The sequence below is a fragment of the Eutrigla gurnardus genome, assembly GCF_963514095.1.
Source record: "Eutrigla gurnardus genome assembly, chromosome: 7".
Lineage (NCBI taxonomy): Eukaryota > Metazoa > Chordata > Actinopteri > Perciformes > Triglidae > Eutrigla > Eutrigla gurnardus.
Window position 1 is genome coordinate 17,524,042 of NC_139921.1, and position 13,695 is coordinate 17,537,736.

General features: G+C 43.5%; 3 protein-coding genes across 6 annotated transcripts; all 3 read right to left on the bottom strand.

Moving 5' to 3' along the window:
* Positions 1 to 249: 249 nt before the first annotated feature.
* On the bottom strand, positions 250 to 3,165 carry LOC311015783 (protein c-Fos-like). Its single transcript, XM_084013226.1, has 4 exons — positions 3,013 to 3,165; positions 2,118 to 2,345; positions 1,687 to 1,794; positions 250 to 1,585 (listed from the first exon to the last, which is right to left on the bottom strand). Exons 1-4 carry the CDS (start codon positions 3,148 to 3,150, stop codon positions 917 to 919), a joined length of 1,143 nt encoding a protein of 380 aa, XP_083869352.1. The 5' UTR covers positions 3,151 to 3,165; the 3' UTR covers positions 250 to 916.
* Positions 3,020 to 10,542, bottom strand: mlh3 (mutL homolog 3 (E. coli)). 4 transcript variants are annotated; one of them, XM_084013223.1, is made up of 12 exons: positions 7,714 to 10,542; positions 7,485 to 7,586; positions 7,249 to 7,328; positions 6,913 to 7,017; positions 6,728 to 6,812; positions 6,585 to 6,653; positions 6,375 to 6,483; positions 5,129 to 5,288; positions 5,007 to 5,030; positions 4,829 to 4,907; positions 4,572 to 4,723; positions 3,020 to 4,465 (listed from the first exon to the last, which is right to left on the bottom strand). In XM_084013223.1, the coding sequence occupies exons 1-12, from the start codon at positions 10,286 to 10,288 to the stop codon at positions 4,394 to 4,396; spliced, it is 3,612 nt and encodes a 1,203-aa protein (XP_083869349.1). In that variant the 5' UTR covers positions 10,289 to 10,542; the 3' UTR covers positions 3,020 to 4,393. The 4 variants fall into 4 exon arrangements, with proteins under 4 accessions (XP_083869349.1, XP_083869348.1, XP_083869350.1 ...); XM_084013222.1 differs by having other exon boundaries at positions 7,455 to 7,586; XM_084013224.1 differs by lacking the exon at positions 7,485 to 7,586.
* Positions 10,543 to 10,851: 309 nt separating this feature from the next.
* On the bottom strand, positions 10,852 to 12,748 carry acyp1 (acylphosphatase 1, erythrocyte (common) type). Its single transcript, XM_084014194.1, has 3 exons — positions 12,638 to 12,748; positions 12,334 to 12,421; positions 10,852 to 11,889 (listed from the first exon to the last, which is right to left on the bottom strand). The coding sequence occupies exons 2-3, from the start codon at positions 12,412 to 12,414 to the stop codon at positions 11,674 to 11,676; spliced, it is 297 nt and encodes a 98-aa protein (XP_083870320.1). The 5' UTR covers positions 12,415 to 12,421; positions 12,638 to 12,748; the 3' UTR covers positions 10,852 to 11,673.
* Positions 12,749 to 13,695: the final 947 nt, after the last annotated feature.

Consider the following 13,695-nt stretch of genomic DNA (forward strand, 5'->3'; position numbering starts at 1 on the left):
GGCTGCATCTGCAGCCAGAGGACGGATCAGATGCTGGCCTGCATGTACAGTCCACCCATATGTAAATGTGTAAAAGCTAAGCTATTTAACTAGGTCTTAAAGGTGGGGTCATGTTAAAGTAGGAGGGTGATTTAACACTTTTAAATGTCTTCCTTGCACGTTATATGCACACTTTCTACAATATACATGTCAAATTAACATCCAACAACCATTTTCACCTTGATTAAGAAAAAGACCGCAAACCAATCATCACTCTGAATGCAATTTATTGTAATTATTCAGCAGCATAGATAAGCAATCGATGCTCTTTTTTTTTTCTTCTTTTTTTCTTTTTTTTTTAATACTTCTTTTTTTTAAATTTAACAAATAAGTCAAAATCTGAAAGGTAAAAAAATAAATCATAAGTTACATCTTGATAAGATATATTTATATATATATATAGTAAATAGCACTGGATGTTTTCATGGAAAACTTTCAATGAGGTCGAACCACAGTTGATGACATTGAGGTATGCGTGTATTCCACATGGATAAATATGTAAATACAACACTGAATGAAATCAATGCACTACTGACACCGAAACACGAAACCATACTGATACATTAAATTCCACGTTACATCTCAGATCTAGTGACAGATCAGATATATATAAGCTTTGAAAAGTATTTGGAATTTTTCAGCATGCGTTTTGTTTTTTTTTTAAAGTCAAAAACGTCCTTCGGCCCCTCCAGTAAAAGTAAAAGCCGTGCTTTTCGCTACATCACTCTGTTGGCTATGTATCTGGAGAAAGTTAATACGATTGTTTAGTCACACGCACAAGACATTTCATGAATGTATTCCTCCGAGTGTTACAGCACACTGTGGCATATGTTGTTCATCATTTATCAGACCTGCAAACAGAAACACCCTCCGTACATTATAAGGCGAGGAGAGTTGGAGAGTTGAGCAGATCCACCGATTCAGCCTTGCCCCCTCCACTTTTGTGGCTGTCTAGTCCCTCTGTGAGAGAGTCCAGCTCGGGACATGCAAACGTGAACACAGACATGTAGCTGCTGCAGGTGGGGGTGGAGGTCACCACGGGCGTGCTGAGAGGCTCCAGGTCGCTGGAAACAGACTTGTACAGGGTCTCCCAGTCCGAGACCCCGAGAGAACTGCTCAGGTCTATGTCTGGCACGGATCGAGCCGTCTCCATGGGGGTTTTCTCCTCCAAGCAGGGTAACATGTTTTCCAGTAGCCCCTCCTTAATGTCCAGAGAGGGCTCCAGGTCACAGATGTTGATTTCAGCACTGGCACAAAGCAAGATATTGGAGTTCCCAGAGATGGCTGTGGACGGATCGCTGGGGATGTCCAGGTCCTGGAGCGACGGAGCTTCCTGGGTGCCGTCCTCTTGAAGTCTGTCCTCGTCTGGACAGAACGGTAGCTCGGGGGACTCCGTAGGCTCCTGGAAAATAGACTCCAACTCGTCTGACACCTGGCACACGGGTTTATGCGTGGCGAGGATAGATTCAAGCCGCTCTTTTTCCTTGAGGAGGTTGGCTATTTCCGTCTCCAAGGCTGCTCTCTCCTCCTCCAGCTTGTCTGTCTCCTTCAGACACATCGACATCCAGAATCATCACATTGGAAATCTCACACACACAAACAGTGGGCGCCAATGACAGCTGGGCAAACACATCACTGTTTACTTACAGTTTGCAGCGTATCCGTGAGTTCCCTTCGTCTGTTGCGACATTTCGCTGCAGCCATTTTATTCCTCTCCCTCCTTATCCTCTTTTTCTCTTCCTCCTCTGGAGACAGCTGGGATGTGGGGGGAAAACGTATTCAGTTATTACCTTGAAGAATCCGGCCATCGCATCCTCTCATCTGCTACATCCGTTGCCAATTTACAGTCTGAAGGATGGCAAAAGCATGTTTCAGGGCAATGTGTCTAAAAATAGACCATTGTTGCAGACTTGCTGTGACCTGAATATAAATGGACTGGTTAAGAAAGGCGCACAGCCAGCAAAAGGCACCAGAGGAGCATGCACAATAGCACTGTTGCACACAAGGAATTCAAACTGGCATATGTAAATGTAATATTCTGTCCAACGACAGGAAGACTTCCATCGGAGCTAGCCTACCTGCTCTGTTTTCTCCTTTCTGGCAGCATTTTTGCCCTTATTCCCGCCCACTTTGGGTGTCGCCTGGTGAGAGCTTTGTGGTTCATTGGCTTTCTTGCTACCCAGAGATGGTGAGACGGATGTAATAATTGTAGGCTGGACCATCCACTGGAAATCTGGGGTAGAGGAAATTGCGGTGACTGTTGGAACAAACGGAGTGTCTTCAACACTGATGTCTTGGCAGAGCTCCTGAAAAACAAAATGGCAATAATAAATGACTTATAATAGAGATTCTAACAAATAAATCTCCTCCCGTGTTTGTGGTTTCAAGTGGATTGTGATGACAAACATCACTTAAATCAAATACATAACGTTTAGGGTCTAAACCAGAGGGTCGCCTGCATGTGTTGTGTGTTTTTTCTTGAAATATACCCGTCCAGAAATAGCCTTGTCCGGATCAATATTTGACTTTATCATTGTTTCTGACGTCAACACTGACGCAGAGATGCTGTGGAGTCTCCTGAATGGATTTATTTTTCTCAATGAACCGCTGCATCGACACGCTCGCGTTTAGGTCCCAGGACGTCGGGATCATAACAAGCCGAGCAAGCGGGGCTATTCTGTCACATTTCCCACCCGCGACTATCGATCCGAAATTATACAGCAAAACGTGTCAAAAAATGTATGTTAAAAAAAAAAAAAAAAAGAATAATCAAGCGCACCCAGTTAATTAAAATGCCATCAATCAGTTCCACCTCCCCTCCCCCACCACAAAAATGAAAAGCAATCAGTCTGTTGATCACATAAAAAAAGAAGGGGGGGGGGGGGGGGGGGGGGATGCTCAATCTGTTTGTGAACTGAGCGCCTCCTGCGCTGCATGTTGAACGTATGATCCCCTCAACAAAGCCATTCGTACCTTTGCGCTGCTCTCCGAGGAGGAAGCCGGAGAGCTCGCTCCTTCTGGCGTCTTCTGGAAGAGTGTCCCGACAGGAGACTCTGTCCCGCAGGTAGGAGAGACCGAATCCATGTCAGCCGGCAGGTTGTTGTGATGCATCACGGGGAATAAAAGAAAAAAAAATAATACACATACACACAAGTCCCGATCAATGACAAATGCGACTGTGGCCTTCCACCGGGCACAGCGGCTCAGGTCTCTCCTCCAGGTAATATACCTGGTAACTGGACGGCTAGAATGCAAGCCCCTCCTTTTATGCTCTGCTAGAATTTTATGAATGAACGAAGACCGTACCATCCGCGGGGGGGTGAGAGGGGGGGCAGACTGACAGACACACACACGCAATAGAGCGTTATTTTAACATTTACCTTCTTGTAACATTTCCTCTATGAATGATGTGTTACAATATTTTCTAAGATCTGGCGATAAGTTCGTCGCAGCACGGACGCCGAGCGGCCGTTTCCACTCCCATTCACAAATATCGGCTTGAATGCAGAGTGGGGTGAGAAAACGTGAGCCTATTTATAAACACACGTATAACCACGTCCTGGGCGATGGGAGCCTGGTGTCCCGGTGCGTTCACGTAAACAAGGATACAAAAGACTCGAACTGACTGAACAACACCCACGGACTCCTCAGAGCCTATTGGAGCCTAAAAAAACTAATTTCATTGCAGAGTCGACGTTCAAAAATGCACCACGCCGACTACACATTACATATTCCTCCCCATTCACTCCCATGAAATATGCTTCTGCTACCCCACACGTACGTTTTAACTTAACGGTAACCGTCCTGACAGCACTGAACACAACACTTTCCCGTAGATAAAAAAAAAAATCGGGTGCTGCTGGCAGACATAATGAAATGATGCTGAATTGTTGACTCGGGGGAGGAGGTGGTGGTGGTGAAGAGGAGGCTGGACACGTGGGGGCGGAGAAGTCACGTGACGTGATCCGGAACCGGAGGGAGGAGAACGAGGGGGCGGAGGGCCGCGTATGACAGGAGCAGCGTCACTCTCATCACAATAAAAGGATCGTGTCTAGACTTTCCCCGCTGATAGCGATCCTTCTGGATCCCGTGTCTCCTATCACACTCTAGCTGCCGGTCAACTCTCGGGAATGTCTATGAGAAGGCATCCACAAAGTTGTGCTGCTCTCAGACCGTTACAATAGGACTTATTTGAAGGTGGTGTAACATGGGGAACTTCTCAGCGTGTCTTGGCGGTATCTTCAATTAAAGAGGGGGATTTGTCTATTTGAGCTTTTTATTTAGGACATTTTTATGAGTTACAATTAATGTTGTTGACAATAAACAACACATTTGAAATTAAATACACACCCTCTTATCCATTTCCATATAGTTCCCATGCTTTATACATTCTTCTCAGCTTTTGGAGGTTTGGTTTCTGTAATTCCTGCAGGAGACAACAATGTTCAGTCACCAAAGGTTTGCTTCTGCTCTACAATGCCTTGATTGGTACATTCAGTAGAAAGTTCAGATGTGCTTTTCTATTCTGATACCTTCTCGTCTTTGTCCAAATGGAGGGTGTCTACCAAGGGAGCAATGGATGGACGGCCATGGGCACACTGGAAAGGAAGCTGGCAGGAGGACAAGGACGCCACCAGGCTGCAGCATTCATCTCTACTCAGACTGTCATTAAATTTGATGGCACCTGTTGAATGTATACAAATCACTTATATGAAGATTTCAATGGAAACCTGGAATTAATCACAAAAAAGTAAAAACTCAAGGATGGAGAGGAATCATTTAACCTCACCATGGCATGCTAGGGAAGCTAGCACCTTCAGGACAGTGAGGGGAAGAGTTCCTCTCACTCTACCAGTCGAACGGAGTAACTGAGAAAATAAGAAATGATGCATGTTACCCTTTATTTGGGAAGATCCCCCCCTCCCAACGAAAAGGTTTAGGGGTTAGAAAGACATTTCCCATCTTACCTCAATCTGCTCTCGAAGATACTCCTGAAAAATGAAAAATAGTAAACATAAAGGGACATGATTGTAAAATGATCACTGGGCTGAATGACGTTCTTAATGCGGCGGTATCAGCGAAGTCTTACCTCAACAATAGGCTTAATAACAGACGTTCTCCCCCGCCTGAGCTCGTTACTCTCCTTTTCTATGAAGCACAGCGGTACCTTCCCTACAGAAACTTGTGGATCCGCTGCCTGTGAGAACTTCACTTCCAGGCCCAGACTCTGCAAATGTGCCTGACAGGAGCTGTAAGTGGAAGAGTCCACAATACATTAGCAACACATAAAACAATGCCAAAGTAATAAAACTCCATTGTCAACTGAAGTCAGAAGCTGCTTGAGTTCAGTGTAGTGGAAAAAATAACAGAACACAGCCATGGTCAATGTTAGAGATAAAGATATAAGTTGCAGGATGAGAGGTGAGTGACGTGTGTGTGTCGGTGTCTGTGAGGCCTCATATCATCAAGCGAAGTAGATCAGAACATCTGAATCACAAAGGGATGATCAGCGCTCCCTGATATCCTTGCTGCAACCACAATCAAGAGGGGAAACCAGGCCGACTGTGGCAGTTACAGAGTCATCGCCGCCTCCTCCAAATCAGGAAAAGTGCTTGCTCAAGATTTGACTTCCTCCGCTGAAAACTGGCATGATTAGTAGACCGCCCTCAAGAAAAAAATCGACAAGAAAAATACAGTGAACCAACCGCAACATTTGTATTTAGCATTAAGACATTTAACTAAGGCGTTTGGCGGTCTACAATCTACAATTAATACAGGCTGCCACAACATTAGAGTGCTGATGCTACAGAACGATGGCATGTGAGCCAAAGTGCTATGGAACAGCTCTGGGTTCTGGCAGGGGGGCTGCATCACTGCACTCACCCTTTCTGTCATCTTATTGCCAAAACTCTGCAGCTGGGTGTCTTGATTGTTGTATAGAGTGGCTTCTTAAACCTCAGCCAGTTTCAGTCCAACTGCTGGGTAAGGAAATAAGGCCTGCATCAGCCATCGCCCAACTATCTGTCTATCAAGCCCTCAAATTGGCAGTAGTCTCTCCTCAGAAAGCAGTTTCAGGTAAAACTTTAAAAAATCAATACGGTTCTGAATCTTGGACAACATACAGCAGGAAAGTGCCAACATGAAACGCATATATCAATTCAGCACTAACTCTAACGGACAGGCCACTGTGAGACACACATGTATGAGTATTGGCTCAAATTCCATACTTATTGAACAAATGTATATTCTGAAACACCATAATATCTGCCTTTATGCAGGTGTCCTGTTTTTACAGGTATTCTGCATGTTGTACTGTAAATATAGTAAGAACACACCTAAGCAGTCTTTGCTCTTCTTCTGTCACATTGATCTGAAGAGGTGGAGAAATGGTGGATGAACACAGGCGTCTCTCCCCAGGTGCATCGGGGTCATCCTCATAGGAATCTATGACAGGACTTATAGTTATGACTGTGGTATCACAGCTGCGTTGTTAGTTAAATATTTCAATCTCAATATTAACGCATTGTGTGCATGTTTATTTTTACCGGCAACTAGGTTTTCTAGTCGAACTCTCTCGTGTGCAGCGTGTTGATCCACCAGAACCAGGAGGTTTCCTGAGGTTTCAACATAAAGAGCATGAGATGCTAATAAAACAACAAATGACAAGCATTAGTGTTTCTGTGTATACCTTCGGTTTCAGGGAGTCCTGCAGGCTCTTCAGCTCTCGTATTGATAAGACATGCAAGGAACTTCTTATCCACTTGATGAATAACCTATAAGGTCATTAAATAGCAATTACTACACGGATTAATGGATGAAGCATTCCAAAGATTTTGTCAGAACATTCAAAGGGAAACCAAAGGAGAAACTTGCCTTCATTGAGTGAATCATGGCCTTAGAGAAACGGTATGGAAACAGGATATTGTGGATCTTGACAGCCAATCCATCAGCTTGCTCACTTGATACGTCCACACCAACCTGTTGGCACAGTAGAATACATGATGGATTACTGAAACACTATAAATACACCAAGAAAGTATAAATACTGTATATACTAAAGCAGTATAAAACATTCCAACTGAAATTTTATTTAGACAAAAACACTTTAGAACAGATGAAACTAATACAACAAAAAGGAAAAAATAGAATGAAATCCTTACAAAGCAAACACACAGAAATCCTTACAAAGCAAACACACATTTTGCTTACCATAGGAGGGCGAACAAACACAGGATTATTCCATTTTGAGTACAATGATTTAAGTGAGTTGGTGCTCTTAGCATCGCTATCTGTAAAGACAAAAAAGATTATTCATGAGCACAAACAAGTCGATATTAAGTTTGTATGTTGTGTGTGTGTGTGTGTGTGTGTGTGTGTGTGTGTGTGTGTGTGTGTGTGTTTGTCAGGCACCCTACAGTCTACAATCTGATCGGTCTGTGGGAAACCTCTGTCATCGAGCCCTGAACTAATCACTCTGTCTGTCCTGGATTTAGGTAGGAAGGGCAACACTAGATCCACCTGAAATGGGTAACATCTGTATTCCATCCCTACAATTTAAGGAACAGGAACAATGGCGACAGTGACAGTGTTCTTGGTTAATGTGGAGTACTACTTCCAGTCACTATCACGTCAACATAACCTGCTGATAAGTACAGAAACAAACGCATAACTCACCCATTTCTGAGATGACCGCAACCGCCATATTGGTGATGTCGGATGTACAGCACACCTGTGTTTCTTCAGCAGGCGGGTCTCCATATTGGCTGAGCCCAGTCACCTTGTTGACATAAACCGTCTTCCCCACAGATGTATCGTAGTGATGAAGCCAGTCACCTGATGTTGTAGCCTCTTCCCTCTCAGTCAGAAGAGCATTTGTACTGCAACTTGAGGCCGGATCGGGATTCTGTGCAGTGTCACAGTGATTCTCATTGTTATTACCATCTTGGCTGCCGACATTACTGCGGAGACAGGTGCTGTCCTGTGAGGTAGTCCTGGATAGGTGTGGCAACACTTTGGAATCATCTGTTCTGTGTTGTTTCAATTGGCAAAGTTTAGCTGCCAAAGATTCTCCACCTTTATTCTGCCCTGAGCTCGACTTTAACTTGAATGCTGAGAATGTTAGTGGGCTTTTGAGGCTGCTCTGTGTCTCTTCTTTTTCTGTTCTTGTAACACCACCATGTTGCGGATCCTTCTGGCAAACCATCAAATTCTGGGATTTCAGAACAAAGCTGTCAATCTGAGGAGGTCTAGTATTATTCTCTTGATGAGGCTCTTGAGTGGCTTTGCCATATATTCTTCTAAACTTCTCAAGAGATCCACTCTCCTTACACAAAGACATCTTTTGACAAGCTGAAATTCTGTGAATCTTTGAAGGAATGATAAGACCGAGGTCTTCGGATGGTTTCTGAGCAGTTCCGTCGTGGCCTGCATACAGTGAAATTTTACGTTTTGATGCAAAGGATCTCTTTTCATATTTCTGCATAAAAAGGTGATTCTGGAATGGGTACTTGTTGATTTGGGACACGTCCCGAGTAGGTAGATTTTCATGAATGCATGGATCAGACAGGCTGATCTTTCGGTTACTTTCTAAGGCATGTTCTCCTGCACGCTGGCAGTCAGGTAATATTTGCTTACTGCTGGTTAAATGCGGCTGGATTGGTTGACTGATGCTGTCTAGTGAAGTTACATTTCCATTTGAGGTAGTATTGTTTAATGGTATTTCCTTTTCCTTTGAGAGGTCCATGTTTTTACTTTCTGGTCGTCTGACTGAACTCGACATACATAACATTTGAGAGCCATGCTCAGCTTCACCGAGTGTCAGATCCTCGTCTTCAGTGATATTACTATCAGATGTAGGTTCAACTTCACACAGAGGCTCCGATCTATATTCTCTGTTTATGCCTTCTTCATTTATTATCTCTTCCAACTCATTTGTAGTTATCTTTTGCTTCCCCCGTTGTTCAGTCTCTCCTTTGCACTCCATCTGAGAACACTCCTGGTTATTGTCTCCATAGACACAGTCATCTTTGCGCTTCCGGTGAACAGAATTAGATGCCAGTTTCATTCCAATATTGCAATAAAGTGTGGAAGCACTGCTAGTTGCTTGGCCGTTATTGCCCGTGTTATGCCCCTCTTGGTCATTGGGAGGTACATAGTGGAAGTCTTCTTGAGAAACCACAGCCACCAGGTTCTCCCTGCTCAGGAAAGCTTTCACTGCCTCTTCCACACAGAGCAGAATGCCATCCCAATCTTTGAACTCTATGAGAGTTTTTGCAGGCTCAAGACATATGTCATACTCCGAGTAAGAGCACATGATATTGATGACGTACACTCCATTAAGCTCATGGCTTTTGTGCTTCGGGCTTCTGATAGCAGAGTGCCCGTCTGGACTGTCATTTCTCTGATTGGAACTGCTCAGCCTGCGAAGGAGAAGGTTCAGGAGCTTGTGTATCCGTGTTTTCAGGAGCAGTCTGTGATTTACAAACAGGAACTGTAAGCTGCCGTTGTAGTGGCCTTCCCTGCCAATGTAACCGGCCACTTTGAACTGTCCGTGTGTGTAGCTGATTTCTCCAAGTTTCTGCGCTCTCCCGAGACCGTGTATCTGAACAAACCTGTGGTAGGTGTTTCTGGCTTTAGGAAGCTGCACCGTCATGTCTCCTGTGCAGTCGTTCTTCAGGGTGAAAGACACCGAGGGATGCATCAGAGAGATGGCCTCCACTCTGTGTCTGATCCTCTCGCCCTCCAGGACAGCATCCATCCTCTTCCTCCGGACGGGCATGTTGTGGAGGAAGTTACAAATGATAACAGTCGTCCCTGCAGAAGGTCGAGTAGTCTCTGCTTCAAACAAACGCATGCCTTTGCCATCCTTGAAGATTTTGACGTGAGTTTTCACTGATGATCTGCACCGGGATGAGAACTCGACTAGTGATGCTAGAGAGACTACACTTGCCAGGGCTTCTCCTCTGAAACCATACCACCGGAGGTTGTCCAGGTCTTCGACAGAGCTGCATTTGCTTGTGTAGTATCTGTTTCCCACACACTCCATGTCCTCAGCGTTAATCCCAGCACCGTTGTCGATGACCTGAACTTTGAACGCGTCCATGTCCATCCTAACTCCCACACAGGTCGCCTCAGCGTCGATGCTGTTTAGGACGAGCTCCTCTACGCACTGCTGAAGTGAGGTGATAGCGACACCGGAGCGAAGTTTCTCCTGGACCTCTTTAGGCAAACACTTCAGCATGGTGTTCATTAAATCCAGTTCTCTCACCCGTCCGGAAAATAGTCCAGTAGCTTAGCCGTTGCTAACTAACGTTCAATAATATTAGCTTCAAGAAATTCATTTCCGTGAATTCTAACCGCAACTTTTTGCCCGCGACACATTCAAAAAGTCGGGACACACTGCTTTTTAAATAAATAAAAAACTAAACTAAAAAATAAACTATCGGAATCCATGCTAAAAATCACCCTTAGTTGTTGTTTACAGCCAACGTGTAACAAGAGACGACCGTGGCAACTAACGGCCAAAGTAAACAGTGCCATCTACTGGTGTGAAGGACTTACAGCGTTGGCCGTCTTCTTCTTCGTTTGGGTAATGGAAAATTCTAACCGGCTCTTTTTGTGCATACCGCCACCTACTGTACAGAGTAAGCTATCTCATATGTTTCATGACTCGTGACAGTTTTCTATTATTATTATGAACTGTCATTGAATTACCCTTATATTTTCAAATATGTTGATATTTCATTTTATTAAAAAAATATATAAAATAAAACTATATATATATATCACACTAAAAAAGACACAAGACAAACATCGATGAAAGTTATTTAGTTGTTCCAGTTCAATGTTCCCAGCATCTTTTCACATGCAACAGTTTTCACTACTTTTTCCGTCCACGTTTTTCAGTGTGCAATTCAACAAATCAAGTTAATTGTCATCCAACACTAATTCATAGAACCTAAACAAAGTATCGTCTTCACTCTTATCAATCCCACTCTCTATACCTCCTGGAAATTTAGTTAGGCATGTGACATCATGAGTGACCTTCATGAAGAGTATTCTCCATAATTCATAAAATGTAAACAAATTGAGGATAACCTCAAAGATGACTTTACAGCTTTGACTATTTTGTCAGTGTTTCTCCACAGCCACCCGCAGAGCTCAGTGCTTTCCAAAGGAGGGCAGCAGCATTCTGATGAGTATTAAGTCATTCAGCAGGCTCCCCTCAGATTCTTGCAGTCCGTCTTTGTGGAGGCAAATGAAGACAGCGGTGACAGATTTCAAGGTCATACATTGCCTGTTTGCTCAGCGGGATGTCTGCTGGACTCTGGCTTGTTTGCAAATACCCCTTCTAACAGATTTACCTTTTGTTGACAATCTCCGTTAAATAATGTAGCCACCTTGTCAAATAATCCCTTATTGCTGTTGCTACAATAACACTCAAACATTATGAAGCAAGTTGGAAGGCATTTTCCATGTTAATTATTGAGGAATTTCTTATAGGCCTAGTGTGTAGATATAAAGGAGATGGCATAACACACTTTCTTTATTACTTGAGCTGCACTCCAACTAATAAACAAATAAATTAAATATCTGCATCAATGGTTATATTACAAGGACAATCTATGGGTTGTTTTATTTGACTATGTCAAAAGATGAGTATTCTAGGCTATCAACCGTTTTCTCATTCTTGAACTCTGCTTTGGTTATGTGTGACTTGGGGCTCCCGGTGGATTTCAGCCATTCTTGCATTTCTTTCACCTTGCTGCGGGGGCCTTGTAGTTGCCCCTGAACAGTTCCCGTGCCTGTGTTTTGGACCCATCCCACCAGGCCAAGCCTCCTCCCTTCTGCCTAGAAAATTAAACAGTGGATTAATGAAATAGCAGGTGTAGGATATTGATGGAGTATTATGGGAATATTAGTGGGATACAGTGCACAGGATGGGTCTTGAACACTGCTAAGTGTTAGCTCTCTAAGCATTATAGGACACAGACAACTCAACTCAAAGAAATGTAAGTAAAGTAAAACAAACTCATATTCAGGCTAATATTTGGTTTTGACGGACACGTTGACATGTTTTAATGTTTAAAAACAAAAGGAAAATTATCATTCTGAAAAAGTCTATGAGCATTAAAACCCAGGTCAACTTACTAGCTTTTAACTACAATTATTCCTAAGTTTATCATCATCATCCATGGTAATTAACTGAATTAACTACATGAGATACGGTTGAAAGCTCCAGAAAAAGCCGGTACACTGCTCGTTGGGCCAACTTTATATCACTGTCAAACTCACTTGAGTGTATTTCCGAAAAAATACACCTTGCACTCTGCCAAAAATTTCATAATCCACTGAAATGAGGTCTTCGTTGCACATAGTGTACCTAGGAAAGGAGAAACAAGTCAGTAGCTACTTGGATGCTGCGTTGTTATCATTATGGACCCATCATGCATTGCAGGGGCTACATTGTCTGCTAAAAGCTATGCTAACACGATGTAGGAATGTTCAAAATGATTTGCAACCCGGATATCTAACACGTTTAGCTTCGTATTCATGCAGTATGAATACACGAAAGCTAGTTGTTCGTCAGAAGGTTCACCTGTATATTGTTGATAGGAAGCCGTGAGTTGACTATTCGGCTCCGAATGATGTCGGTTTTATTTTTAAAAACATCCGGGACTTCGCTTCAGGAAGTGATATTTAGTGGACCAATCAGAGAGAACCCGAGATGTTCAGTTTCGGCTTTGGTTTCTAGGCAACCAACGTAAAGGTTGGGAAAAAGCAGTCGTCACAGTACTTGTGGCTATCTCTGAGTTGCTTTATCTATAGATAGACAACTAAACTCAACGTTACTTCTGATTCAGACGACATGCAAAAGGTCAGTTAAACGTTTCAGATTCTAGACGGGTTTTTGGGTAATTTACAAAAAAAAAAAAAAAGAATTCTGGCATTGACATCGATCATTTTGCTAGCAAATGTTATCCAAGAAATGCCATGTCAAACGTGTAAAAAAAAAAGTGTTAGCCTGACATTTTTCCTGCTTGGTTTTAAAATGACAGGAAAAATCCCTCAGTGGCAGGTGTGGAGGGCTCAGGTGTCTGACATAGATCTCTGTGAAAACAGACGAAGTCATGAACACAAGAAGAAAACACAGTCCTCAGTACAACACTGCAGGAAAAAGAAATGACAGTGTCTATACTCAAGAACAACATAGTGGTGGCCGGAGAGCAGATGGGGAAGACCTGCCATTTCCAAATAAGCCTGTTAGCCACAGAAGACCTCTCAACCCAAGAAAACAAGACTCATTTGATCTGTATGACTTAGAACAACCAAGCGGCCTTTTGTTGCCCCAAGACCACCATTCAAATGGCACCCGGAAGACCACTGGATTCCAAGATCCAAGAAAAGACTCACACAGGCAACCCAGTGAAGAAGTGCTGCTGGCCAGAGCAATTCATGCAAAAGAGCTCATGCTGCAAGAGAAGCTGTGGCGGGTTGAAGAAAAAATAAGACAAAAAATCCAGAGAACTGCATGTGATGACCAAAGGAGTGAGGAGCAGAGGCGGTACAGTAGACGAGCAGAGGGGACAAACATTCGAAGGAGTCCAGAGAAAGCTTCTAATGCAACTGCAACAGAAAAGCACATCGTTGCAGAAA

What these genes read in the sequence shown, in the direction of transcription:
- LOC311015783 (XM_084013226.1), bottom strand. Translation starts at nt 3,150, where the DNA reads ATGCATCACAACAACCTGCCGGCTGACATGGATTCGGTCTCTCCTACC. An exon ending in GAAAGGAGAAAACAGAGCAG is followed by an intron (nt 1,795 to 2,117) that starts GTAGGCTAGCTC and finishes CCCACATCCCAG; the next exon opens with CTGTCTCCAGAGGAGGAAGA. An exon ending in TCACGGATACGCTGCAAACT is followed by an intron (nt 1,586 to 1,686) that starts GTAAGTAAACAG and finishes ATGTGTCTGAAG; the next exon opens with GAGACAGACAAGCTGGAGGA.
- mlh3 (XM_084013222.1), bottom strand. Translation starts at nt 10,288, where the DNA reads ATGAACACCATGCTGAAGTGTTTGCCTAAAGAGGTCCAGGAGAAACTT. An exon ending in TGCGGTCATCTCAGAAATGG is followed by an intron (nt 7,587 to 7,713) that starts GTGAGTTATGCG and finishes CTTAAATTGTAG; the next exon opens with GGATGGAATACAGATGTTAC. An exon ending in CCATGATTCACTCAATGAAG is followed by an intron (nt 6,813 to 6,912) that starts GCAAGTTTCTCC and finishes ATGACCTTATAG; the next exon opens with GTTATTCATCAAGTGGATAA.
- acyp1 (XM_084014194.1), bottom strand. Translation starts at nt 12,414, where the DNA reads ATGTGCAACGAAGACCTCATTTCAGTGGATTATGAAATTTTTGGCAGA. An exon ending in TTTTTCGGAAATACACTCAA is followed by an intron (nt 11,890 to 12,333) that starts GTGAGTTTGACA and finishes TTAATTTTCTAG; the next exon opens with GCAGAAGGGAGGAGGCTTGG.